At 42.7% G+C, this 27,913-nt stretch overlaps 1 protein-coding gene across 1 annotated transcript in view; it reads left to right on the forward strand.

Moving 5' to 3' along the window:
• The window catches only part of DNAH9 (dynein axonemal heavy chain 9), a 339,619-nt gene that overhangs the window by 65,309 nt on the left and 246,397 nt on the right, over window positions 1–27,913 (forward strand). Inside the window, exons 18-22 of the mRNA XM_034989621.1 lie at window positions 12,266–12,488; window positions 13,089–13,255; window positions 20,973–21,843; window positions 25,432–25,562; window positions 25,911–26,037. Of these exons, the coding sequence (XP_034845512.1) occupies window positions 12,266–12,488; window positions 13,089–13,255; window positions 20,973–21,843; window positions 25,432–25,562; window positions 25,911–26,037 (1,519 nt within the window). The remainder of the gene's footprint in view (window positions 1–12,265; window positions 12,489–13,088; window positions 13,256–20,972; window positions 21,844–25,431; window positions 25,563–25,910; window positions 26,038–27,913) is intronic.

The raw sequence follows: 27,913 nt of genomic DNA on the forward strand, positions 1-27,913 counted from the left end.
GGGATTTAACATAAACGAAGATAACATTTTTTTTTATTTTATTTTTTTTTATTCTTATGTTAATCCCCATACATTACATCATTAGTTTTAGATGAAGTGTTCCATGATTCATTGTTTGTGCACAACACCCAGTGCTCCATGCAGAATGTGCCCTCCTCAATACCCACCACCAGGCTAACCCATCCTCCCACCCCCCTCCCCTCTAGAACCCTGTTTGTTTTTCAGAGTCCATCGTCTCTCATGGTTCGTCTACCCCTCCGATTTCCCCCGCTTCATTCTTCCCCTCCCGCTACCTTCTTCTTCTTCTTACGAAGATAACATTTTATGAAGTGCTTTTTCTAACTCCGTTAAGATAATTCTGTTTTTTTCCATCAAAATGTTAAAGTGGTGAATATACTGGTTTCTAATATTAAGCCAACTGAGTGTTACTGAGAAAAGCCCAAAAGCCCAACACAAAGTGTTATCTTTTCCAGTATATCCATTGATTGATTTTGTTTTCAAATATGTTTATTGTTGACGTGTCTCTGTTTGAGACTGAGATTGGCCTTCACTTTTCCTTTCTCGTACTTTCTCTGATCTTGCTCTGTGGTTTTGCTAGTTTCATAAAATGAGTTAGGAAGTAATCCTTCCTGTTTATTCTCTGGAAGATTTAGTGTAAGATTGGAATTCTCTGATCCTTGAAGATTTGATTTAAATCTCCTATTGAACATCTGGGCTTGGTGTTTTCTTTCTGATGAGATTTTTACTTATAATTTCTCTGACGGTTATAGGGATATTAAGGTTTTCTATTCCGATTAAGTCATAGTTGTCTAGGAATATATCCACTTCAAGTAAATCTTTAAATTATTGTCATAAAATTTATAATATTATCTGTTTACTCTCCCCAGAATCTATGATTACGTCCCTCTTCTCATTTCTATTCATGCTTTCTGACTACTTTGATTAATCTTGCCAGAGATTTACAAAGAACCATCTTATAAACTCATTGATCCTCTTTATTATAATTTAATTTCTATTTCAATAATTTCTTTTATGTTTATTATGTCCATCTGTTCCCTTGGATTTATTTTTTTCTTCTTGGAAAAGCTAAGATTGATACTTTGCTTCTTCACTTTGAGCTGTCTTTGTTAATGTAACAATTAAATTTACGAATTCCCTTCTCAGTACAATTTACCTACGTCTCACAGTTCTTAGTATGTAATATTTCCATTATTATTTAGTTCTAAATATTTTTAATATCCATGATGATGTGTTATATATATTTAATATTTCCAAACATAGGGTTCTTCTAGTGATATTTTTTTAAGGTTTTAATTTTAATTCTAGTTTAGTTAACATACAGTGTTTTATTAGTTTCAGGTGTACAATAGAGTGATTGAACAATTCTCTACATTAGTGCTCATCACAACAAGTGGGCTCTTTAATCCCCATTGCCTATTTCACCCATCCCCCCACCTGCTTCTCCTCTGGTGACCATCAGTTCTCTCTAGTTAAGTGTCAGTTTTCTTGGTTTGCCTCTTTGTTCTCCTTCGTTTGTTTTGTTTCTTAAATTCTGCATATAAGTGAAATCATATGGTATTTGTCTTTCTCTGACTGACCTATTTTGCTTAGCATTATACTACCCAGCTCCAGCCATGTTGTTGCAAATGGCAAGATTTCATTCTTTGTTATGGCTGAGTAATATTCCATTGTGTATATAGACCAAATCTTTTTTATCTGTTCATCTATTGATGGACACTTGGGCTGCCTCCATAGTTTGGCTACTGTAAATAATGCTGCCATAAATGTAGGGATGCATATATCCTTTCAAATTAGTATTTCATATTTGGGGGGTAAATACCCAGTAATGTGATTACTGGATCACAGGGTAGTTCTATTTTTAAGTTTTTGAGGAAGCTCCATACTGTTTTCCACAGTGGCTGCACCAGTTTGCATTCCCACCAACAATGTAAGAGGGTTCCCCTTTCTCCACATCCTCACCAACACCTGTTGTTTGTTGTGTTGTTGATTTTAGCCATTACGACAAGTGTGAGGTGATGTCTCATTGTAGTTTTGATTTATATTTCCCTGAGGATGAGTGATGCCTAGCATCTTTTCATGTGTCTGTTGGCCATCTGTGTGTCTTCTCTGGAGAAATGTCTGTTCATGTCTTCTGTCCATTTTTAATTGGATTATTTGTTGTGAGGGTATTGAGTTGTGCAAGTTCTTTGTATATTTTAGATACTAACCCTTTATCGGATGTGTCCTTTGCAAATATCTTTTCCCATTCAGTACGTTGTCTTTTAGTTTTGTTGATTGTTTTGTTCACTGTGCAGAAGCTTTTTATTTTGATGTAGTCCCAATAGTTTATTTTTGCCTTTGTTTTCCTTGCCTCAGGAGACATACCTAGTAAGATGTTGCTACGGCCCATGTCAGAGAAATTACTGCCTGTGTTCTCTTCTAGGATTTTCATGGTTTCAGCTCTCACATTTAGGTCATTAATCCATTTTGAGTTTATTTTTGTGCATGGTATAAGAAAGTGGTGCAGTTTCATTCTTTTGCATGGAGCAGTGCAGTTTTCCCAACACCATTTGTTGAAGAGACTTTTTCCTATTGCATATTCTTGCCTCTTTTGTTGAAGATTAATTGACCATATAATCTTGGGTTTGTTTCTGGGCTTTCTATCCTGTTCCATTGATCTATGTGTTTATTTTAGTGCCAGTACCATATTGTTTTGATTACTATAACTTTGTAGGATATCTTAAAATCTGGGATTGTGATACCTCCAGCTTTGTTTTTCTTTTTCAAGATTGTTTTGACTATTGGGGGGCTTTTGTGGTTCCATACAAATTTTAGGATTATTTGTTCCAGTTCTGTGGAAAATGCGGTTGGTATTTTTATAGGGATTGCATTAAGTCTGTAGATTGCTTTGGGTAGTATGGGCATTTTAACAATGTTCTTCCAATTCATGACCATGTCATATCTTTCCATTTGTTTGTGTCATTTCAATTTATTTCATTAATGTTTTATAGTTTACAGAGTACAGGTTGTTCACTTCCTTGGTTAAGTTTATTCCTAGGTATTTTATTATTTTTGATGCAATTGTAAATGGGATTGCTTTCTTAATTTCTCTTTGTTGCTTCATTATTATTGTTTAGAAATGCAGTGGATTTCTGTACATTGATTTTGTATCCTGCAACCTTATTTAATTCATTTATCAGTTCTAGCATTTTTTTGGTGGTGAGTTTATGGTTTTCTCTAACTAGTATCATGTCAGATGCAAATAGTGAAAGTTTTACTTCTTCCTTACCAATTTGGATGCCTTTTATTTATTTTTCTCATCTGATTGTTGTGGCTAGGACTTCCAGTACTATGGTGAATAAAAGTGGTGAGAGTGGACATCCTTGTCTTGTTCCTGACTTTAGGGGAAAAGCTCTCAGTGTTTCCCCATTGAGTATGAGGTTTGCTGTGGGTTTTTCATATATGGTCTTTATTGTGTTAAATTTTTATTTTTTATTGTGTTTATATTCCCTTTAAGCCTATTTTGTTGAATGTTTTTATCGTGAATCGATGTTGTACTTTGCCAAATGCTTTCTCTTCATCTGTTGAAATGATCATAGGGTTCTTATCCTTCATCTTTTTTAAAAGATATTTATTTATTCATTCATTCATTCATTCATTCTTTCATTCATTTATGAGACAGAGTGAGAGAGAGAGATAGTGCAGGGGCAGGAGGGAGAGGGAGAATCTCAAGCAGACTCCCCGATGAGTGCAGAGCCCGATACAGGGCTCTGTCTCAGGACCCTGAGATCACAACCTGAGCTGAAACCAAGAGTCAGATGCTTAACCAGCTGTGCTGCTCAGGTGTCCCTTATCCTTTCTCTTACTAATGTGATGTATCACATTGATTGATTTGCAATTAATGAACTACCCTTGCATCCCTGGAATAAATCCCACTTGATCGTGGTGAATGATTTTTTTCTAATGTATTGTTGGATTCGGTTTAAAAGCATTTTGTTGAGGATTTTTGCATCTATGTTCATCAGAAATATTGGCCTTTAGTTCTCTTTTTTTGTGGTGTCTCTATCTGGTTTTGGTATCAGGGTAATGCAGAGCTCATACAATGAATTTGGAAGTTTTCCTTCTCCTATTTTTTGGAATAGTTTGAGAAGAAAAGGTATTCGTGCTTCTTCAAATGTTTGGTGGAATTCACCTGTGAAGCCGTCTGGTCCTGGACTTCTGTTTGTTGCAAGTTTTTCGATTACTGATTCAATTTCATTGTTGGTAATTGGTCTGTTCAAATTTTCTATTCCTGTTTTGGTTTTGGTAGGTTATATGTTTCTAGGAATTTCTTCTAGGTTGTGCAATTTGTTGGCTATAGTTTTTCATCATATTCTCTTATAATTGTTCATATTTCTGTAGCGTCAGTTATTTCTCCTCTTTCATTTCTGATTTTGCCTGAGTTCTCTCTCTCTTTCTCTCTCTCTCTTTGATGAGTGACTAAAGGTTTATCCATTTTGTTGATCTTTTCAAAAAATTAGGTCCCGGTTTTATTGATCTGTTCTATTGTGGTTTTTGTTTTGTTGTTGTTGGTTTTTAGTTTCCATTTATTTCTTCTCTAATCTTTACTATTTCCTTCCTTCTACTGATTTTGGGTTTTGTTTGTTCTTTTTCTAACCCCTTTAGGTGTAAGGTTGAGTTTTTCCTTTCTTCTTGAGGTAGGCCTATATTGCTATAAAATTCCCTCTTAGAACAGCTTTTGCTGTATCCCAAAGATTATGGACCATTGTGTTTTCATTTTCACTTATCTTCATGGATTTTTAGACTTCCTCTTTGATTTCTTGGTTGACCCATTCATTGTTTAGTAGCATGTTATTTAACCTCCATGTATTTCTGCCCTTTCCAGACTTTTTTCTTGTGGTTGATTTCTAATTTCATCGTGTTGTATGAAAAGATGCATGAAATGACTTTGATCTTGCGTTTACTTAGACTTGTTTTGTTCCCTAATATGTGATCTATTCTGGAGAATGTTCCATGTGCACTTGAAAAGAATGTGTATTCTGTTTTAGGATGAAATGTTCTGACTATGTCTGTTAAATCTACCTGATCCAATGTGTCATTCAAAGCCACTGTTTCTTTGTTGATGTTGTTTGGATAACCTATTGATGTAAGTGGGATGTTAAAGGTCCATACTATTATTATTACTATTACTATTCTGACCTTGTCTCCACCCTTCCTACCCTCTTTGGTGTGGCCTCTTCTCTACGTTTAGTTGTGGGGTTTATTCTGCTAACCTTCAGGTAGTTTCTGATGTGAGTGTTACCTAGTTGTATCCATGGGACGAGGTGAAACTAGGGCCCTCCTACTCCACCATCTTCCTGGGAAGTCCTTCCAGTTATATTTTGTTATGAATTTTTAACAATTGCATTGTGGTCAGAGAAGGTGATGTATATAATAGGCTTCTGAAATTTATTGAAGTTTGCTTTAACTGCACAGTATGGTCAATTTTTATAAATGTTCTGTGCACATTTGAAGATAATGTGTATTCTATAACTGCTGGGGGTTGGAATGTTCTGTGCAGGACTATTTGATCAAACTTGTTAATTGTTTTATTCAAATTCACTGTATCCTCACTGCCTTTTTTTGTCTGCTTAGTTTATTAATTATTGAATTAGTTGTACTGAAAATCTTCCACTTTGGGGCACCTCAGTGGCTCAGTTAGTTAAGAGTCCAACTCTTGATCTCAGCTCAGGTCTTGATCTCAGAGTCGTGAGTTCAAGCCCTGTGTTGGGCTCCATGCTGGGTGTGGAGCCTACTTAAAACAAAAAGCTTAAATAAAACCTTCCACTTTGATGGTAGATTGTCAATTTCACCTTGTAATTCTGTCCCTTTTTGCTTCATATATTTTAAGGTTATGTTAAAAGAACATACAGAGTTTGACTTTTTATATCTTCCTGGCAAATTAGAACTTTCAGCCATATATAAAAATCTTCTTTATTACTAGCTATATTTCTTATATTAAAGTCTGTTTTGTCTTATATTAATATAATGAAACCAATTTCCTTTGCATGATATTAGCTTGGTGTCTCTCATTTTATCCTTTGGCTTTTAATCTTTCTGTGCCTTTATATTAGGAGAGTTTTTTTTTTTAAATAATTGGCATAGAACCGAATGTTTTATTCACCTTAATGTGTGTCTTTTTTTTAATAACAGGTTTTTTATTATTATGTTAATCACCATACATTACATCATTAGTTTTTGATGTAGTGTTCCATGATTCATTGTTTGCATACAACACCCAGTGCTCCATGCAGAACTTGCCCTCTTTAATACCCATCCACCAGGCTAACACATCCCCTCACCCCCCTCCCCTTTAGAACCCTCAGATTGTTTCTTAGAGTCCATAGTCTCTCATGGTTCATCTCTCCGATTTCCCCCCCTTCATTCTTCCTTTCCTGGTATCTTCTTCTTTTTTTTTTTTTTAACATAAAGTGTATTATTTGTTTCAGAGGTACAGGTCTGTGATTCAACAGTCTTACACAATTCACAGCACTTACCATAGCACATACCCTTCCCGGTGTCTATCACCCAGGCACCCCATCCCTCCCACCCCCCACCACTCCAGCAATCCTCAGTTTGTTTCCTGAGATTAAGAATTCTTCGTATTGGGCGCCTGGGTGGCTCAGTTGGTTAAGCGACTGCCTTCGGCTCAGGTCATGATCCTGGAGTCCTGGGATCGAGTCCCGCATCGGGCTCCCTGCTCAGCAGGGAGTCTGCTTCTCCCTCTGACCCTCCCCCCTCTCATGCTCTCGCTCTATCTCATTCTCTCTCTCAAATAAATAAATAGAATCTTTAAAAAAAAAAAAAGAAAATTTCTAAAAAAAAAAAGAATTCTTCGTATTAGTGAGGTCATATGATACATGTCTTTCTCTGATTGACTTATTTCGCTCAGCATAATACCTGTCAGTTCCATCCACGTTGTTGCAAATGGTAATATGTGTCTTTTAACTTGGGGATTTTGTTCATTAATATCTATTCTGCTACAGTTTTATTATATACTTTCTATTCTTTTTTTTATTCCTTTCCTTGCCTCCTTTTGGGTTGAATTTGGGGTTTTTTGTTCCATTTTCTTCCCTTCTGCTAATTTAGATGTTATATGATCCATGTCTACTGTTCTAATGGTTACCATAGCTATTTTAATAAGCATCCTTAAAAGGAATAAATTTGTCAGTTTTGTTACTCTCCTCACAATCAATACAAAGACTTTAGAATAGTTTGATCTCAACTGTTCATTCATCAAATGATATTCTCTTTCCCAGTGATTTCAGTTCTCTGTTATTTATTTATAAACACCACAAATTCCACTTCATTTTGTACACTCAATGTTTATTTATTTAAATTCAATTAAATTTACTAACATTTTTGCTATTGCCTCTTTCTACATTACAGACCAGTTCCCTGAGTTATGTTCATTAGAAGTTCCATTATTTTAAGAGTCTATTGGTGAAATTCTCATTCTTTCTTTGTCTGAAAAGGCAGGTGTTTTCCCCTTGTACTTGAAAAAAAATGGTTTTATAGAAGGGAGAGTTCTAGGATAACAGCTGTTTCCTGTGAGTTTATTGAAGGCATTATTCCTCTGTGTCTTGGCTGCCATTTTGGCTTCTGAGCAGTCAACCATCAGTCTGGGTTTTGGGGGGATTTTTGTTTTTTGTTTGGTTTGGTCGAAATCTGCCTTTGCTCTGAAGCTAATCAGCTAATTTTAAGATTTTTTCTTTTTGGTGAAGTTATCAGTATGAAGTACCTTAAGGGTTTCTTTTTTTTTAAGATTTTATTTATTTGAGGAAGGGAGAGAGAGACAAAAAAAAAAGTGCACGAACAGAGTGGAGGGGCATAAGGAGAAGCAGACTCCCCGCTGAGCAGGGAGTCCAACATGGGGCTCCATCCTAGGACCCTGAGATCCTGATCTGCGCCAAAGGCAGATGCTTCACGGACTGAGCCACCCAGGCGCCCCCCCCCCCCCCCCCCCGCTTTAAGGGTTTGTTTATATTAATTCCACCTGGAATTTGTTGGGTTTTCTTGAACTCACATTGTCTTTCAGCAGCTCAAGAAAATTCTCAGCCAGGATCTGGGAGATTGCTTCTTGCCCATCCTCTCTATTGGTTTCTTCTGACCTCTTAGGAAACTTACGTGAGATTTTTTCACCATTGTCCACATATTTTAACAGATTTCAGAGTTTACATCTGTCTGTCTGCACTGCAGTTTGGATAACTTTTCCAATTTTATCACCCAGCTGTCTGATTCGCTCAGCTTTGTTTAAGTCTCCTGGTTAATCCATTCATTGAGCTTTAAATTTTAATGATTACATTCTAGTTTTAGGCCTTCTATTTGGTTATTTCATTTATTTTTAAAAAAGATTTTATTTATTTATTTGAGAGAGAGGGAAAGAGAGCACAAGCAGGGGGAGGGACTGAGGCAGAGGGAGAAGCAGACTCCCCGCCGAGCTGGGAGCCCAACGTGGGACTCGATCCCAGGACCCTGAAATCATGACCCAAGCCAAAGGCAGACGCTTAACCAACCAAGCCACCCAGGCACCCTATTTGGTTATTTTATAATTTTGCTTGTTCATTTTTGTATTCTCTTGTTCTTTGCTCAAATATTGAGGCCTCTCCTTTATTTACTCCTTTTTTAAGTCTTAGAGTATGTTCATTAGAGGATGATCTTAAGACAACTTGTGATTTGTCAATTTAAAAGTGTTTTGTTTCTCCATGCCATAGATTAAAGTTAACATAAAGACCTACCAAAAATTATTAGCTTCTTTCTCCTGGAATTGCCCATCAGTATAGCACAGTATGATCATTTTTGAATTGCTAAAACACATTTATTAAAGGCTTTTGCTGTGCTTCTCTTCACAGAGTAATGCCATCACAGCCCATAGTTTTCAGTAAGTTTTGTCACTTCTCAGAATCCACCTTCTCAGAAAGCAAAGGTCCATGCAGGATCACAGATTCTGAGTATATTTGGAGAGCCTCTGAAATTGCCTCTATTCCTGACTCAGGCAATGCTGAATTTATATTTGAACCTACAGTTGGGTCAGGGACAGTGCCTGTGACCTACTGAGATTGTGAGAGCCTATTTAGGTTTCTGAAGGGTGATTCCTAAAGAGAGCATTTCTGTCTAAACTGATATATTGTGCTCAGAAGGTTGAAGTTCTTTTTCTTTTTTTTTTTTTTTTTTTTAAGATTTTATTTATTTATTTATTGGAGAGTGAGCGAGAGAGAAACAGCATGAGAGAGGAGATGGTCAGAGGGAGAAGCAGGCTCCCCGCTGTGCCGGGAGCCCGATGTGGGACTTGATCCCAGCACCCTGGGATCATGACCTGAGCCGAAGGCAGTCGCTTAACCAACTGAGCCACCCAGGCGCCCTGAAGTTATTTTTCTTAATCAGTCTTGAATTGGTGTCTGAAGGCACTTCTTCCTGCCACATGGGTCACAAACAATTAAGCAAGGCATTTAAACGGGAACTCGTTTTTAAAAATACATGAAATATTGCTATTTTATATTCTGAATTCCAACATTTGAAATCTTTGCAGGTTTCATTTCACTGCTTCTGCGGGCTCCTACTCATGGTGCCTTTTTTCCTTGTGTATTTTATGACTTTGGAGGGTAAATATCACGTTCCTTGGAATTTGTGAATATCTGTGGGAATCCTTTGGGAATTGGAGTCTAGTCTGCATCCCTCCATCTGTTTCTGCCTGTCATCGAGGGACTCTTCCAACCCCAGACCACTTGCATTTCAACGTGCAGTGTTCCACCTAGTGCCCACGCTAAAGCAGGACGTTTCCATACTTGCCCTTTCTGTGCAGTGGATTTGTTTCTTGTTCACCCTTATGGTGTCTCAACTCTACGTGCAGCTTCCTGCCAGCCTCCTCACCTTGTATGGGCCCCAGGCTGCATCACTGGTTCCCCATCCCCACATCCCACGAGGCAATCAAAATAGCAGCTTACTCTGGGGTTCAGTAGAAACCATCACAGAAAGACCACTTTGACCCTTGCTTAGTGCTTGGTTCAGCCTCCCGAAGTTCCTTCATTTTGTGCCACTTTAGCAATGCATTTTTAAATGATGTTGAAATATATGTTTAAGCATTTTCATGGGTTCAGTGGAAGGGTTATTTATCCATATTACTGTGTGTGTCGTACAGCTAGACACAGAAGTCTCCAGCTTCTTCTCTGGCTTCCTCCGCAGTTAGGCTTTTCCCAGACCACTCCACCAAAACCACTCTCATCGAGTTCAACAGTGATGGTCGCGTGGCTGAATCCTGTGGTGACGATCATCTTCGTCTTACTCGTACCCCTCAGCAGGATTTGGCACGGCTGATTATTCCATCTTTCCCAAACAGCTTCTCCCCGTGGCTTTCAGGATACCTCACCTTTGTGGTTTTGCTTCTGACTCACTGGACCCATCTTTTTGGTCTCTGGTCTCTTTGGCTGGGCTCATCTCTTCTAGATATTAGCATTCCTGAAAACTCAATTCTGAACTTGCTGTCTACAGTCCTATTCCAGGTGATATCTAACCCAACATTTTAATGCATCTATGTGCCCATAACTACCCAGTTGATGTTTTCAGTCTCCTCTCTCCAGAACTCGACACTTCCATTCAGCTGACTGATAGGTACCTCCCCTAGGTGTCTGGTGTCTGTGAGCCATCTCACACGTAATATATTTTAAACTTATTCCTCTTCCGCCTTCTCCCTCCAAAAAACCCGGTCTTCCCCAGTTCTTCCCCGTATCTTTACATGGCATTGTCATTGACCCCATTGCCAGGAGTTAATGATTTCTCTCATCCCCTCACGTCTCTCCCCCAATCCATCAGTGGTTCTTATAGTGTCTCCCTGTGAAATTATCTTGAACCTGACCACTCCTCATGTCCACCTTCCAGGCCAAAGTCACCGTCATCATCTTCTGTCACCTGGACAACCATTAGGGTCCCTAAATGCCCTCCTGGTTTCCATTCTTGTCTCCCCACCTCCAATGCCACCACCACCATCATCACCTCCCCCAGCTACAGATCTTTGGAAAATATGTCAAATCATGCCATTCTCCTATTCAGAATGCTCATGCTTAGAATAAAATCTGGACTCCTTACCCTGGTGAGCAAGACCCTGTGGTGTCTGGCCCCTGTTGATTCTCTCACCTCTCCTCTCTCTCTGCTTCCTCCTATTCCTCTTACGCTTCTGCCCCCTTTCTCTGAAACATGTTAGACTGAATCCAGGCTCAGTGACTTGACTCACGCTGTTCCCTGTACCTCAAAATCTCTTCTCCCCTTTCTTTCTGTGGCTCACTCTTTCCCATAATTTCCATTTCTGCTCAAATATCACCTCAGTAGAAAGACCTTCACTGACCACTCCATAGAAAATAGAACTATCCATAGTCTATCCCCTTATAGCATTCAACACCATGTGAAACCATACAATTTATTTAATCGATTTGTTTCCTATTTATTTTTCCCATTAGAATTTATACTTCATAAGGGCAGAGCCTTTGTTTCATTTATCATTCTCTCCTCAGAACCTGGAAGCATGGTTGGGCTCAAATATATATTGATATATCTCATTTTATGTAATAGATGCTCAATAAATATTTTTGAAATAAAGACTGAATGTCACTTCATTCCCACAATAACCCGTGAGACAGAAATGATTTTCCCAATCATATAGGTGAGGAGACTGAGACGCAGAGGTGTTAAATGAGTTGGCCTTGGTTACACCTCTAGTAAGTGTCCAAATTAAACCCAAGTGTGGTATCACTTTAGAGGCCATAATATTTTATTTTCAATTTTTTGTAATTTTTTTCTGAAGTTCACTTTGAAATAATGTCAGACTTGCCAAAAGAAGTTGCAAAAATAGTACAGAGTTCCCTTGTACCTTCACAGAGCTTTCTCAAATAATAACATCTTGTATAACCATAATGCAGTTATCAAAACCAGAAAGCTAATATGGGTGGAGAGCTAGTGGCTGATGAACAGACCTTATTCACATTTCGCCAGTTGTCTCACTAATGTGTCCTATCTCCTGAGTCTCCTCCAGCACGGAGGTCTCTGTCTTTCACCCCTGTGACTGTTCCAAAGAGGACCGTATTCTCACTGTCAGGGTCGAATCTATGCAGAGTGCTGGACACTATGGAAGTTTTCCATAGTAATAGCTGTTATTGTTGGGGAAATAAATAAATAAACCTTCCTTTTGAGGAGTGGAAGGGGAAATGTTTCTTCACATTCTGTTTGTTTTGCTTAGCTTGGCCGACCTTGAAGTGTTTATAAAAAATAGTGAGAGCGGCATGCTCAAGAAAGTTGAAAAAGGAGACTCCGAAGGATTGGTCGAGGTCATGGGACACCTTATGGCTCTGAAAGAACGACAGAGCAGCACCGATGAGATGTTTGAGCCTTTAAAGCAGACAATTGAATTGCTGAAGACCTATGAACAGGAATTGCCTGAAATGGTGTTTAAGCAGCTGGAGGTCAGTACAAAGTTTGTTTTCCGAATAAAAGAAATAGAGGGAAAGTTTCTGACCTTCAGAGTGGGGTGAGGTGGGTTGAGGTAAACGAGAAATGGGGCTTGGTGAGGACCCAAGGCTCGTGTTTTGGAACTATCTGTGTGACGGATGTGTGCTCTCTAGCACATTCTGGAAACTCCATAAATATGAAGCAGCGCAATGCTGGAGATAGATGGGAGAATTGACGTGGATGAAGTATTTTGGGGTTTTTTGGAGGGGGGTGGTTGGTGAGCCAAGTTTTTGATTCAGAGAGAAAAAGCAAGTCTGAAAAACGTTAAGATGGACTAAGGCGATGTAAGGCATAAAAGAAAATAATCAAGCACTCTGAGAAAATACAGAAAAGGGCATGGGTTACCCGGTTAGAGGTGGATGGTGGGAAGGAGGCCATAGCCAGGCAAGCAGGCGACCAGGAGCGATGGGTCAGGGGAAGGGAGAACATGATGTCATGGCATCACACCATAGCCTTGTAGTGGACCCGGAGACATCTGGGTGCCGTCCAGCGTCAGGTCTGCGGGTGACAGGGAGCACAGCGTGGCTCTGACCACATGGAGGTCATCTTCGCAGGAGCTGCCTGAGAAGTGGAACAACGTGAAGAAGATGGCTGTCACCATGAGGCAGCAGGTAGCGCCACTGCAGGTGAATGAAGTGGCCGTCCTCCGCCAGAGGTGCTCAGCCTTTGACCTTGAACAACAGCAGTTCTGGGAGCAGTTCCGCAGGGAAGCCCCCTTCAGGTAGGTACCACTCCTCTCTTCTCAACATGGTAATCTTTGGGTAACCGAGGGTCTTTTGGTTGAGTTACTGAATTCTTTTAGCAGGTGAAGACCAGTTAAGTCTTCCTTCCCACTTGGGTCTGTTGGTTCGAACCTGGTGCTAACATGGGCAGGGTCCCATCATGGCCTGGACGAGACGACCAAAGATCGCACAAACACCGTGCCTTAAAAACAAAAGTCTAGAAACTCTGTGTCTTCAGGTTTGTCAAGGGACTGTATGTGATCAAATCACAAGGTTTTTGACAAAGCTGTTCATATTCTAAATTCTCACAGACTCGTGTTCTTTTGGTTTAGAAAAGTGGCTGGTAGAATTTGAAAATAGTTCTGGAAGGCACTTTGGAAGCCTAAGGGAAGGGTTGGAGGTGATGGATTTCTCTCTCTTTCTGCTTAGTTCTGCTCAGACCCATCCCCACTTGTGATAAGGGGTCTTTACTTAAGACAACGATAGGACCAGGTAGCATCATTCACATGGGTCCACATCGCATGTCCGTGCACGTGCGTGCACACACACGCACACGAGTTTAGCGCGAATCCTCCCTTGGTGGAGAAGTAAGTGTACCAGGGGTCTGCACTTGGTCCACTGCTCAGTGTCAGGCTCCAAGCAGAACAAGCTCATTCTCAGTGTCCTGTGTCTGCTGATGTGTCAGCTGAGACGGGCCTCTCCCTCCATGACTTGCTTTCTGTTTCCCTAGCTGACCTTCCTGCTGGCTCTCCACTACAATTTAGGACAGACAAGTTTGGAAGGCCCCAAGCGGGAAAACGCCCTATGTAAGAAGTGACAGACCTTTTAATTGCCAGAGTTACTTACCCATAGAAAACAGTATTACATGGGGAGACAGTGCATTAAAGCCACAAACGAAGCCAAAAACTAACTCTGTGCTTTAATTCTCCCATCTGTAAAATGGGGTTAACCGTAGGATCCACCTCATAAGGTTGTTGATAGAATGAAAGAAGTAATTTTTGCAAGTGTGTACCAAGGTATCTGGCACAAGGATGACCAACCATCCCGGTTTTCACTTGGTGGCTCTGGTTTTAGCACTGAAAGTCACCCTTCCAGGGAAGTCCCTCTGTTTCAGACAAATTGGAACAGTCGGTCACCCAACATGGCAGACAGGAAGGACCTACCTGTTCTTGTTATTCACTCACCAAACATTTATGAAGCAGCTCCTGTCTCCCAATTACTGTACTTGGGGCTGGAGAGAACAGCAGGAGTGCGTTGAGAGGCAGGGCAGGACAGATGGGTAAACTCTGCATAAGATGGACATGTGTATGACATGAGGCTCTAAGGCAGTGTGCTGCCATGTTAACTGCAAACTACAATCACCTGGGGAGCTTCTAAGATTTCCAGTATCCAGTCTGCCTCGCAGACCAACTAAATCAGATTTTCTGGGGACAAGTCCTGGCATCAGTGGTTTGTAAAGCTCCTCAGGTGATTCCCGTGTGCAGCCAAGTTTGAGACTTGCTGTCCTAGGGGGAAGTCACTGGTTCCCTTTTAAGCAATCATGCCAGGGCATGTAATTCCAAATGAGTCTGTATCCCTCTAGAAAAATTGCCTTCAGAGCTATGCCCTTGTTCCAAGGAAATATCTATTGCTCTAAACATTGGCAAAACTCCTTCTGGGACTGTTCTTTCAGAGTCTGAGACATATTCTCCGGACTCTCCTTCGGACATGCAATTGAATTTTTGAAACTCAGCACCAATCATGCAGGGCCAAAGCTGGTGAGGGAGGTGGGTTATCGAGCTGAGTAATACTGCTTAGTGCCAACAGTCCCACCAACAGCAACAGCCACGAAAGCAATGACATGAATATCCTTACATCAACTGTCCCTTAAAATTTTTTTCAAAAAAGGAACTCCAGAGATATTTGGGGAAATATTTTCCCAAAAGGTCTTCTTTTTTTATTTTATTTATTTTTTTTTTTTATTTTTTATTTTTAAAGATTTTATTTATTTATTTGACAGAGAGAGACACAGCGAGAGAGGGAACACAAGCAGGGGGAGTGGGAGAGGGAGAAGCAGGCTTCCCAAGGAGCAGGGAGCCTGATGCGGGGCTCGATCCCAGGACCCTGGAATCATGACCTGAGCCGAAGGCAGACGCTTAACGATTGAGCCACCCAGGCGCCCCCCAAAAGGTCTTCTGATAACTGCTTGAAAGCAAACAACACCCATTTGCTGGTGTGATTTCGTGTGTCCGTTGGAAACATGGTATCCCTCCTTCATAGTTATATCCTGTATGTGTATTGATCAGCTGATGGTGGTTTTTAATGTGATAGCTGCGTTGTTTTTTCTTTCTTAGCACTTGTATCTGCTGGCTGGGAGGATATTGCTTCTCTTAGCTGGGTTTTCCAAATTTGCATCTGTTAATTTGACATGCAGATGAATCTTTGCAAGAGAATACTTTGAAAAGAACTGCTCACAGCAGCGTGGAAAGGCAAACATTACTTCAATTGTGATGTGTTTCTCTTCTTGTCAAGAAAACATCAGGACTAGAGCAGAATTGTGGATTTAGTGCTGAAGGGAGTCTTAGTGGGAATCAACTCATGCCTCGTTTTGTTTCTTAGTTTCGTGTATGTGAATATGTGTGCTTGACATTTTAAGGCACTGTGTGGCAAAGGATTTTAATTCTGGTTCCTTCCCTTTAAGATCATTTATGAATTTCTAAAATGCAGACCCTGGCACATTCCTCTGTGAGCGCAAGTTTCCGTTCCTGATTAGATTGCAGGTGAAGCTCACGTTGATCTTGTCTTTGAGGAGGAAGAAGAAAGTGAGTGTCTCATTAGGCTCTTGCCGCCTGTCAGATGCTGGGTGATGTCCGGTTGCTTGGGTAGAGGTTCTTCATGTTCAAGTGTGGCTTCCTTCTGTAGTTCTTAACTCTGAGCTGTATTAGCATATTCTTAGCTGAGCTCCCTCACTTTACAGTAATTGGCTAAATCATCACACTCAAAATCAAGGGCTTTCCACAAGTTGGAGATGAATTTCCCCCTTTGAGTGAAAGGAACGTTCCACACTTCTAGTGGCATTCTCTGGTTCAGTGTTCCTGACCTTGAGTGTGGTCTTCTTGACCTTAAGGCATGCCATGACATCCAGTCATCTTACCCACATCAAGACCAAGGTTACCCAGGGCTTTCTTAGCCAAAGCACTTGATCTCAAGGAGCCCCAGCTCAATGGACACCATTAGTGTTTTCAGTTGACTGGCTACCAGATTCTGTGAACGGTTGAGAGAGCTTTCTTGAAGACACCCTCGCTTTGGGTACTATCCTACATGACAACTAGAGAAAGCAAGGCTCTCCAGATAGCCCAGTACAGTAGACAGGAGGAAAGAAGGGCCTCTGTCTTGCTTGCATAGTGTCTGTTGTCTCTTCAGTAGCTGGAGTAAAGGGCAGGATTAGTCACCAAATCTCCCGTGGACATATCGGTGCCCTAAGACATGTCATTAGTTCAGCTTGACCCTGTTCTTCCAGTTAATCTGACTCATTCACCTGATTCAGGTTTTCATAGAGAAGAAGAGATTGTGATCTCAACAATGGAGTCAGCAAAAAACAATGTAAGTGTTGGGATTTTAAGATGATACCTATTCCCCCACCTCAGGGACGATTTCAGACATGAGTACTCAGACATGTTCATTGGGTGGCCAACTGGAGCCTCCGTGAGGAGGCCATTCACATCCCCTGTAGAAGATGGTGCTTGAGCCAATGGGAAAATGCAGATTAGCCATTTGGAAAAAGACGAGTGGGAGGGGAGGGTATTCCGGGCAAAGGCACAGAAGGGTGAGAATGTAAGAAACAGTAAGAAAATGCAGGGCATGGGAGTGAGAATGGAGTCATCCACACAACCAGGTTTTGGCCATGATCAACCACTGAGGAGTCTAAGCATGAGGATGACGCAGTGTAAACACCAGTATCCTGTGGCTACAGAGAACAGGATGGAGTGAGACTGACTCAAGGTCAAGTGCTCCATGGGAGAGTGATGGCAGCAGCCAGGGCGAGAAGCAACATCCCTGGATTGAGGCAGTGGCTGTGATAATGGAGAGAGAATGGATCTGGGAGAGATTTAGGAGGGGAATCAGCAGGATCGATTGAGTACGGAAGATGAGCAGGAAGACTGGCACAGTTCTCTGTCTTCCATCCTGGACCAGTAAGTGGAAGGCAGTGTTCCACTACTCACCGACACGAGGGCCACTGAATGGAAAGAACTGGAAGATCCCGGGTTCAGATGGGAGGAGGGGAGTTTTAGGATGCAGGGGTGTGTCATCACTGAGCTCACAGACATGGTTCTGAGGTCAATATGTACCACCTGCTGGCTTCCCAATAATTAATTCAATTCACTCATTCCTCCCTCTGTCTCTCTCCCTACCTATGTCTAGGTCAAGCCTAAGTCAATCATTTTTCTGCGATCATACGCATGAGCACCAAATTTCCATTTCTCTCAATTCTATTCATCCCGACTTGCTAGGCATTGCTCTTTCAGATTAAAATACTTCTGCATTATTATTTCAATTTTAAAGACTTACTACACCCCCTTCCCTCCTATTGCTTTCTTGTTCTTATACTGTATTGTTCCCCTAGGGTTTGGAGAACTACTTTCAGTTTATTAGGCACATTAATCAGCTCTGTGAATATCCTGACAATGTGCACTAGAGTTTTGAAATGAGAAGAGGGTTACCTGCCCTCACGCCTAGGGATTCTTTTCACTACTTAGGCCAAATTAACTTTTATGTGTGCTCAGCTACAGGAAATGACCGTGCACAAATTTAAACTATAAACAAAAATTATGCCACGAGGTAGATGAAGTTTGTAATAGGTTTGACAAAGGATCACTTCTTCCAGATATTTGAGGAGCTGGTATTGATTTAAGGGTGTTCATATGTGCTAAGGAAAGAATGGTTGGAAAGACCATTTATTTTCTCTTGTGTATACCCTCAAACACTCTAGGAGCTCACATCTTACCTAATAAGTTATTCCTGAATTATACCCCATTAATAAAGTAAACAGAATGTGGGCTTTTAGAGTTTATCTGGTAGATCTTGTACAGCAAGAGACGAAATTCGCTTTGCAAGTCACTCCAGTCAAGATAAAAAGTAGAACCTACGCAACCCCGACAATTAGTCTTTGGAAATGAAGAATAAGCAGGATTGCTCATGCATGGTGAGCTTTCCTGGTGGACCACTTGCCATGAGGATATTACATTGCTTTCCTTCTGGTTCTTTTTCCACTGGTCTCCTGGGGGAGAAAGCGCCTTGCCTATATAGACGAAGGACCCTCTTCAGCTCTGAGGACTTCAACCTCCTGTTCTGTTCTGGAACCCTCGGGAGCTGGAGAACAGCGAAGATGTGTCATGATGTTCAGTCTCATTCTCTTAAGATGTAAATGCACAACCGCAGCACATGAGCCAAAAACTGTTTAGATGGAACAAACAGAATCACACGTAGCAAGCATCAAAGTTAATCTGACACTAATTTAATGGTATGCATAACTGTTATTGTGTTGCATGGTAATTAGTCTTAACTGGCGAGCAGTTCAGGTAAATGACTTCAATTAGGATTACTTTCCATCCGTCAAGTCAAATATTTCCAAAGACAACTGAGAGAAGAGGCAGTTCAAGAATAGGACTTTGTATGTCCTCCTCCGCTCCATACCCCACTACCCATCCAACATACACATATGTACAAATACACACATATGTGCGCACACAGCGCTAAACTGGAGGACATGACCAACTCTCCAGTCACTCATTTCCTCTCAACTTTCCCCTTGATGATGAACCCCATGATGCCCTATTTGAATTTTTTTTAATATTTATTTATTTGAGAGAAAAATAGAGCATGAGCAGGAGGGGCAGAAGGAGAGGGAGAGAGAGAATCTCAAACAGACTCCATGCTGAGTGTGGAGGCTGACGTGGGGCTCAATCTCATGACTCAGGTCACAACCTGAGCGGAGACCAAGAGTTGGTTGCTTAACGGACTGTGCCACCCAGGCACCCCTGCCCTATTCTGATTTTGGAGGAACACAGTATTCACCCTGAAGTCGGGGTGCCCCAATATCTAGCCCTCCAAGCACACAGAAAGAAGAAACCTAAGATCAGTGATGGGGAGAAAGTAGATTAGGGAAGGAAAAGAAGAGGCTCCTTGAACACCTCAATTCTGCATGCTTCTGATCAAAGAAATGTTATCTGCCCATGTGGGTTCCTTTGCATGTAGGGTTCTTTATTTTGTTTTTAAATTTTTAAGTAATCTCTATACCCAGCATGGGGCTCAAGCTCATGTCCCCCAAGATCAAGAGTCGCAGGGAGACCTGGGAGACCACCAACTAAGCCAGCCAGGCGCCCCTGCGTGTTGGGCCCTTGTGTTGGAGGAGAGGCTGTGCCAGGAACGCAGGTCTAGAGGGGTAGCACCGTAAAGTGGGTGAGGGTCAGGGGCAGTGGGGGCATGCCCTGAGCCCTGGAGAGAAGAGGGTGAGGAAATGTGAACTACAACTGTAAAGCTAGATACAGTGTCTATAGCAATTGGCTCCAGAAGCACAAGCTATACCCAGGATGTAGGAGGGAGCAGGCCAGAATGGGGGAAAGGGAGATCAAGGGCAACTTGGAGGAGGGACTTACGAAGATGAGGAGCCTGGCTTGAGGGACATAGTGAAGGAACGGGACAGTGACTGTACAAGGCCTTTGTGAGGGCTTTGTGCTTGGTCTTCAAGGAGCCCTACCCATGGTTCCCAAACTTGGAGGTCCTGTTGCCTGAAGAGGGTGCAGGCTACCAGTGTGAGCTTCACCAGGGTCAAGGACGCCAACCTGCCCACTGGAGCCACCCGGAGAGCTTGAAAACAAAATGCCTTTGCCCAGGTCTCACCCCCAAAGAGTCTGATTTAATTGGACTGGGGAGCAGCCCGGGCATGGAGATCGTTCAGAGCTTCCAGAAGATGCTAACATGCCACCCAGACTGAGAACCAGTGCCCCAGAGGGAGTGATGCCAGGTTTGGTCTAGGGTTGGGCTGCTTTTTTTTTTTTTTTTTTTTTTAAGATTTTATTTATTTATTTGAGACAGAGAGAATGAGAGAGAGCACATGAGAGGGGGGAGGGTCAGAGGGAGAAGCAGACTCCCTGCCGAGCAGGGAGCCCGATGCGGGACTCGATCCCGGGACTCCAGGATCATGACCTGAGCCGAAGGCAGTCGCTCAACCAACTGAGCCACCCAGGCGCCCTAGGGTTGGGCTTCTAAGCGCCAGCTCTCTCACTTATAGACCACCTACAAATTGTAGCTCCAGGCCAGAGCTTTGGCTTTATAGCATTGACAGTAACATGACAGTGCCCTCTTATGTCAGGTGCTCCAGAAGCCAACAAGTGCAGGCAGAGTCTAAAAGGAGCTTGAACAAAGGGGTGGTCCCCTCTACACCTGGATGGAGGAGCTGGGGCTGGTGGAAAGGGAGAGGAGTCATTTTACCTTCTCAGATGTGAAGAAAAGATCCAAGCATGGTGTTCCCCTTGCATGGCCTTTTCTCCAGCTGGCCGTGCGTACCCCACCCCCACCTACCAGAGTGCCTTTTCTTCCCAGGCCTCTTGGTGACAATTAGTGCTCTTTGCTAAAAGATTAAGCACTTAAAGATTTGAACCAGTGTCACTTGGGTGATTCCATGAGATGAGCCACTGGGTGCTATTCTCACAAAGGGAACACAATTGTGTTTTGTAGGTTTGATAGCATTGACCCTCACCGAGTTCTGGATGCCAGGCACACGGAGATACAGCAGATGGAATCTACCATGGCCTCCATTTCCAAGGCTGCTGGCTTGTTTGAAGTCAGTGTTCCTGATTACAAGCAGCTGAAGCAAAGCAGAAAGGAGGTATGCCAGCTGAAGGAGCTCTGGGACACCATTGGGGTGGTGACCTCCAGCATCCATGCCTGGGAGACCACCCGGTGGAAGGAGGTCAACGTGGAGGCTCTGGACTGGGAGTGTAAACGGTTTGCCAGGCACATCCGGAACCTCGACAAGGAGGTCAGGGCCTGGGATGCATTCACAGGCCTGGAGAACATGGTGTTGAACACCCTGACTTCCCTGAGGGCGGTGGCCGAGCTGCAGAACCCAGCTATCCGGGAGCGGCACTGGAGACAGCTGATGCAGGCCACGGGTGCGAGCTTCACCATGGACGAGGACGCCACCCTGGCCCATCTCCTGCAGCTCCAGCTGCACCATTTTGAGGACGAGGTCCGGGGCATTGTGGACAAAGCCGTGAAAGAGATGGCCATGGAGAAGACCTTGAAGGAGCTGCAGACCACCTGGGCCAGCAGGGAATTCCAGTACGAGCCCCACCCGCGGACCAACGTCCCCCAGCTGCAGTCAGACGAGGACCTCATCGAGGTTCTGGAGGACAACCAAGTCCAACTGCAGAACCTGATGATGTCCAAGTACATCGCCTTCTTCCTGGAGGACGTGTCTGGTTGGCAGAAGAAGTTGTCCATGGCTGATGCTGTCATCTCTGCCTGGTTCCATGTGCAGCGCACGTGGTCTCACCTGGAAAGTATATTCATTGGCTCCGAGGATATCCGGGCTCAGCTGCCCCAGGTACCTGCCGAGGAAATCCTGCTCTCTCTGTTCTCTTACTCGAGTGAAGGGAGGAGCCCCCAGTTCCCACATCTCTAGACCTTTTCTTCTTTGCCTGCCTTGGCTTCACTCAGAGGCACCTCCCACACACATGGGCCTTCCAAGCCACCAAAAGGCGGGCAGAGGGAAAGAGAGAAGGTGAAATGCACACCAATTAGTTTGTCCCTGGATGGATGGGGAAAAGGAAGGAGAACCTGGTGTGGTTTTTTTGTTGGTTTTTTTTTTGGGGGGGGCGGTTCTGGGTTTGTTGTTGTTGTTGTTTTAATGTGTATACAAGAAAGGAGTGGAAACTATTTGCTACTGCAGTTTGGGATGAGCTAGTCCTGAGCTGCTCCACAGACGATTACAATGCAGCCAGCCACTGGAAGGGAGCCTTGTTTCCAGGCAAATGCAAGTTCCTTCTCAGCAGGGACCCACTCTGTGACACCTCTGGCCTGAGCCACACGCTTAACACCAGCCTTCCGCTCCATCCTAAACAATGAATTTCCAGAAAAATCTGCATTCTTCTCATTACTACCTTCCCTGTGGTTGATTGCCCCATCTAATCTGTCCTAATTAACGTGCCATAGCTTACCCACCTTTCGGTGGACTCAAATTCATTAAAAAAAAATTTTTATTTTTTATTTTGCAGATGTTCTCTTGTCTCCCTTTGGTATAGCAAGTTCTCAGCTTCCAAATTAGTTTGCTTCCAAAACGTCACATGTCGTTCAGGCCCCACTTAAAAAGTTAAAGCTCATTCCGTCAAAACGTATTTTTCCAGCTCATCCCACAAAGGTGTATTTCACACCCTAATGCAGATTACAGGTTGTACATCTGGAATGAAAAAGAGCCGGAAACCGTTCCGAGAGAGATGTTGTCGTTAGGCCAAATTGAATAAGCCAGATTTTCTCTCCAGCTCAAGGGATTGAAGAAGAGCGCGTTTAATTAGGAAGTAAGGGCAGAAGTGGAGACTTTTGTAGAGACTCTAAAGGAGGATTTTGAGAACTTTGAACCACACAGAAAGAATTAGTACCATTAGCTTCTCCACAGAGGCATGGGTCCATGTGTGAAATATACATTTATTTTCTTTGTATTAAATCAGTACAATCACAGAGACAATTTAAAAACATAATAAAATCGGTCGTAATCTTACACCCTAACTAGTAACTATTTTCATTCATTATGAATGTCTCCCAATTTGGCTTCACGTATATACACGTTTTTTACATAAGTGCTCACTGTGTAATTACGATTTTCTTTCCGGCTCTTTTCATTGGAGCATTTATGTTCCATATTTCCAATACATCTATAACCTTGATACTTTCTCATCTTTCACGGGAACAAAATACCCCATGGATCCATCATAATTTACCCTGCCATCCTATTTTTTAAATTTTTTATTGTTATGTTAATCACCATACATTACATCATTAGTTTTTGATGTAGTGTTCCATGATTCGTTGTTTGTGCATAACACCCAGTGCTCCATGCAGAACATGCCCTCTTTAATACCCATCACCAGGCTAACCCATCCCCCTACCCACCTCCCCTCTATAACCCTCAGTTTGTTTTTCAGAGTCCATTGCCTTTCGTAGTTCGTCTCCCCTCTGATTTCCCCCCCTTCATTCTTCCCCTCCTGCTATCTTCTTTTTTTCTTTTCTTAACATATATTGCATTATTTGTTTCAGAGGTACAGATCTGTGATTCAACAATCTTGCACAATTCCCAGCGCTCACCATAGCACATACCCTCCCCAGTGCCTATCACCCAGCCACCCCATCTCTCCCACCCCACCCCCCCACTCCAGCAACCCTCAGTTTGTTTCCTGAGATTAAGAATTCCTCTTATCAGTGAGGTCATATGATACATGTCTTTCTCTGATTGACTTATTTCGCTCAGCATAACACCCTCCAGTTCCATCCACGTCGTTGCAAATGGCAAGATCTCATTCCTTTTGATGGCTGCATAATATTCCATTGTATATGTATACCACATCTTCTTTATCCATTCGTCTGTCGATGGACATCTTGGCTCTTTCCACAGTTTGGTTATTGTGGACATTGCTGCTATAAACATCGGGGTGCACATACCCCTTCGGATCACTACATTTGTATCTTTGGGGTAAATACCCAGTAGTGCAATTGCTGGATCATACTGCCATCCTATTTTTAAATTTTCTTGGGAGAGGGGCTAGCTTTCCCACTTGTAGCTGTGGGATCTTGGGCAAATTACTTAATGTCTCTGTGCTCTTGTTTCCTCCTGTGAACTGGGACAAATACCAGTCCCCACTTCAGGGATGTAATTAAAGAGTGCACACAGCACCCATTGTTATGATTGTTGTCACATAATAATAATACCACAGGCTCTGACCAGGTGCCAGATATTGGGCTAAAGCCTGCATGTTATTGTCCCAGGCATTTCAACTACACTCTTGAGCAGTGGTATGTTTGAGGGAAACGATGATAATTAATTTGACATCACATTTGCTGAAGAACATCTTTCTTTGGTTACATCAACTTTTGTGCAGACCCAGAAGAAGCACTGGCTCTGCTGTGCACCCGATGCAGGAAGTATGTGTTTTACCCCAATGGTTCTCAAGGCATGGTCCCAGGACCCTGACCTTCATAGGGGATCCTCAAGGTCAAGACTGTCAGTAATAATGCTAAGATGTTATTTGCCTTTTTGTTCACTCTCATTTTTCCATGCACACACACGGGAGTTTTCCAGAGGCTACTGGACATGTGAAGTCACAACAGATTGAATGCAGAGCAGGAAAGAAAATCTGGTCATGTCCTAAGTCAGACATTAAATTTGGGGTAAAAAAAAGTGAAACAAGGCTACCTTCTCTCTAAGTTATTTTGTTGTGGAAAATACAATTATTTTAGATAAAAGCATATTATGTTACCATTGTGGGTTTAATATTGTTACTTTTTAAATGAATTAACAGGGGTGCCTGGGTGACTCAGTAGGTTAAGCATTTGACTCTTGATTTCGGCTCAGATCACGTTATCAGGGTCGTGGGATCGAATCCCATGTCAGGCTCCCTGCTCAGCAGGGCGTCTGCTTCTCCCTCTCCCTATGCCCCTTCCCCCGCTCGTGAGCTCTCACTCTCATTAGAATAAATAAAATCTTTAAAAAAAAAAATAGTAATAGGATCATCTACTGATGATCCTCACTCAGCAGGGAGTCTGCTGGAGATTCTCTGTCTCCCTCTGCTCCTCCCGCCCCCCCCACTCTCTCTCTAAAAATAAATAAATTAAAAAATAAATAAAATAAATGAATTAACAAATACTTCTTAAAATTTCTCAACTTGAGCTTCCAAGAGAGGAGACGCGTTGATGGATAGATTACCCACATACACAAAAGCTCTTTGCACTCCTCAATGATTTTTCAAAACAGAAAGGAGATTTACAACCCAAATGTTCAGGAACAACTCTTTCAAGCTAAGGATATTTCCTTCTCTGAGTTTTAGAACATCCCCAAAACTGGTTTCTGCTTCTCACTTGCTACACGAGGGATCTTCAAGTCCAAGAAAGCGATAGTTCATTTTTCCCCATGTGTTTATTTCAGGATTCTAAAAGATTCGAAGGCATTGACATTGACTTTAAAGAGCTAGCTTATGCCGCCCAGAAGACTCCCAATGTAGTGGAAGCCACCAACAAACCAGGTCTTTACGAAAAACTGGAAGATCTTCAGAGCAGGTGATGGTCTGCTTGCTGCCTCCCCTTTTAGTGCCGAGGAGGGCAGTGTTTCCTTTTTCCGATTCTGTCTCTGAGATCCTTACTTTCTTTAACTGTCCAAGCGAGCGAGTGTGTGTCTGTGTGTGTGCTTTGATTTGCCTGTATGTCAGGTAATGGGAGGTATTACTAGAGCCATTTATTTGGGTGGAAATGCACCAGTGTGTATATTTACAAGCACCCATAAGTGTTTCTTGCACTGATTCTGCATGTATTCCATATGCTGCGTCTGTCTGCATTTCGACCGAGTCTGTGCATGCACCTGTGGGTCTAAGCAAACTTAATCAGGAAATTCTGCGTCTGTGCCCTCAGGTTATACCTGTGTGAGAAGGCCCTGGCTGAGTACCTGGATACCAAAAGGCTTGCCTTCCCTCGGTTTTACTTTCTGTCCTCTTCTGACCTGTTAGACGCCCTTTCCAATGGCACAGCACCGCAACAGGTAAGCTGAAGGAGAGCTCGTGGAAACGTCCGGAAGGACGGAGGGGGCTCCTGGTGGGGAGGGTTTCAGGTTCCCCATTATGCCTCCTCTCTCTGGCTGGCAGTGTGCGTATTTCAGACCTGTGCTCCCACCAGCATCTTTGATGCCCACCATTGTGCTTCTCAGGGTGCCCCCTGCCCATCGGTGGCCCCCACTGCCCCCTGAAGGGGGAAGCTTTGAGGATGGGGAACGTGGAGGGGATGCTAAGCCTTTACAGGGAACGCCTTTGATCTGATTCTGAAGAGAGATCCGGGACATCGCTGTCCAAAGTTATAGCTAAAATTTCCATGGGAGAGAAGACTGGAGGTTGTATTAAGTTGACATTTTGTGATTTTTGTGGAAGGAGTGTGTATGAATAGCTCAAAATTGGGGGCTCTAGCCACTCATTGGCCCCCATGTAGTCTTGGGTGTCCCTTCTCTTTGACAGACGTCCTCATCTGTAAAATAGCCCCTTTGCTACAAGGTTGGTTTTTTACTTTTTTTCCCTTAATATTAGAGCACTGTTGGTATTTGGAGCTGTGGACAGTGGTTCTCAAACTTGAGAGTCACCGGGCGGCTCAGGTGTATCAGAATCACCTGAAAGGCTTGCGAAAAGGCAGATTTCTGAGCTCTACCCCCAGAGCTTCACATGGTTCTGTAGGTCTGGGTGGGGCTGGAGAATTTGCATGTCTCAGGGTTTCCCACATGATGCTGCTGGTCTGGGGACCACACTTTGCAAGTGACTGTCCTAGACCAAAGGTCTGAGTCTCCCAAGTGACCGACAGGAGGGAGGGATGATGTCTCCATGCATGTTTCCGTAGCTCTCCTCGCTTCTCACCCTAACAAGACTTCAGGATTCCTTTCTAATTCTCCACTTTTCCTGTGAGGAGAGCCAGTCAAAACACCCTGTTCAGAAGTGACTTGGATGAGTTCTTTTCCCCCTTCCATGTGATTTCATTATTCATTTGAAGTATAGTCAAGTTCATTTATTTCCCTTTGCCTTGAGTTTTGGAGGTTCGTCCCCATCCTCATCGACTGGATTGTTTGAATGTGTAGCATTCTAAAGTCAAACTATGCAAAAAGGTATGTGGGCAACGCTACTCCTGTTCCTCCCCTCCACTCCCTGTAGGTCACCAGTCCCATGCATTTCTGGTCTATCTTTGCAAACATGAGCAGATGTGCATTTACATTTGCACACGTACGTTTTCTTATTTACCCTCCTTTCTCACACAAAAGGTAGCATCCTATATATACTTGAACACCGTTTTTTTCTGTAGTGATGGGTCCTGGAAATCACTCCCTATCGATTTAAATATATCCCCCTCTTTTTTTTTTTTTTTTAATACACCTGCATCACACCCCATGGGACTATACCATAGTTTGGCCAGAGGTTGTTTATACTATTTTGCAATTCTAAATACTGTGGCATTGAATAATTTGGACTATTGTATTGTTGGAGGTCTGCCTTCCAGGTACATTCCTAGAAGTGGGATTTCTGGGTCGAAGGGTAAATGCTATGTGGTCGGGCTTAATATTGCCCCATTTCCCTCCATAGAAGTTCTAGCTTTTTGCATCGCCAGCGATAGATGCGAGCTGCCCCAACAGAGCCAAAAGATGGCACCCACGCATTAGTTTTCTGTCTCCAAGTTACTGAACTGATGTTTTGGGTTTGTGGGTAAGAAGCAAGTACTAAAGAGAATTTATCCCTAGAGTTAAAGCTCCCCCCCCCTTTTTTTTTTTTACTATAGATGGGCATCATTGCAGAGTAGCCCAGGTATGGTGGCGGTGAAATATTTATCACACTAACGTTCTGTTTTGTAACTGTATGTTCATTAATTCCACGCATAGGAAAAGTCCG

The sequence above is a fragment of the Mirounga leonina genome, unplaced genomic scaffold (genome assembly GCF_011800145.1).
Source record: "Mirounga leonina isolate KUSES-001 unplaced genomic scaffold, KU_Mleo_1.0 Mir_488, whole genome shotgun sequence".
In the NCBI taxonomy this organism is placed as follows: Eukaryota; Metazoa; Chordata; class Mammalia; order Carnivora; family Phocidae; genus Mirounga; species Mirounga leonina.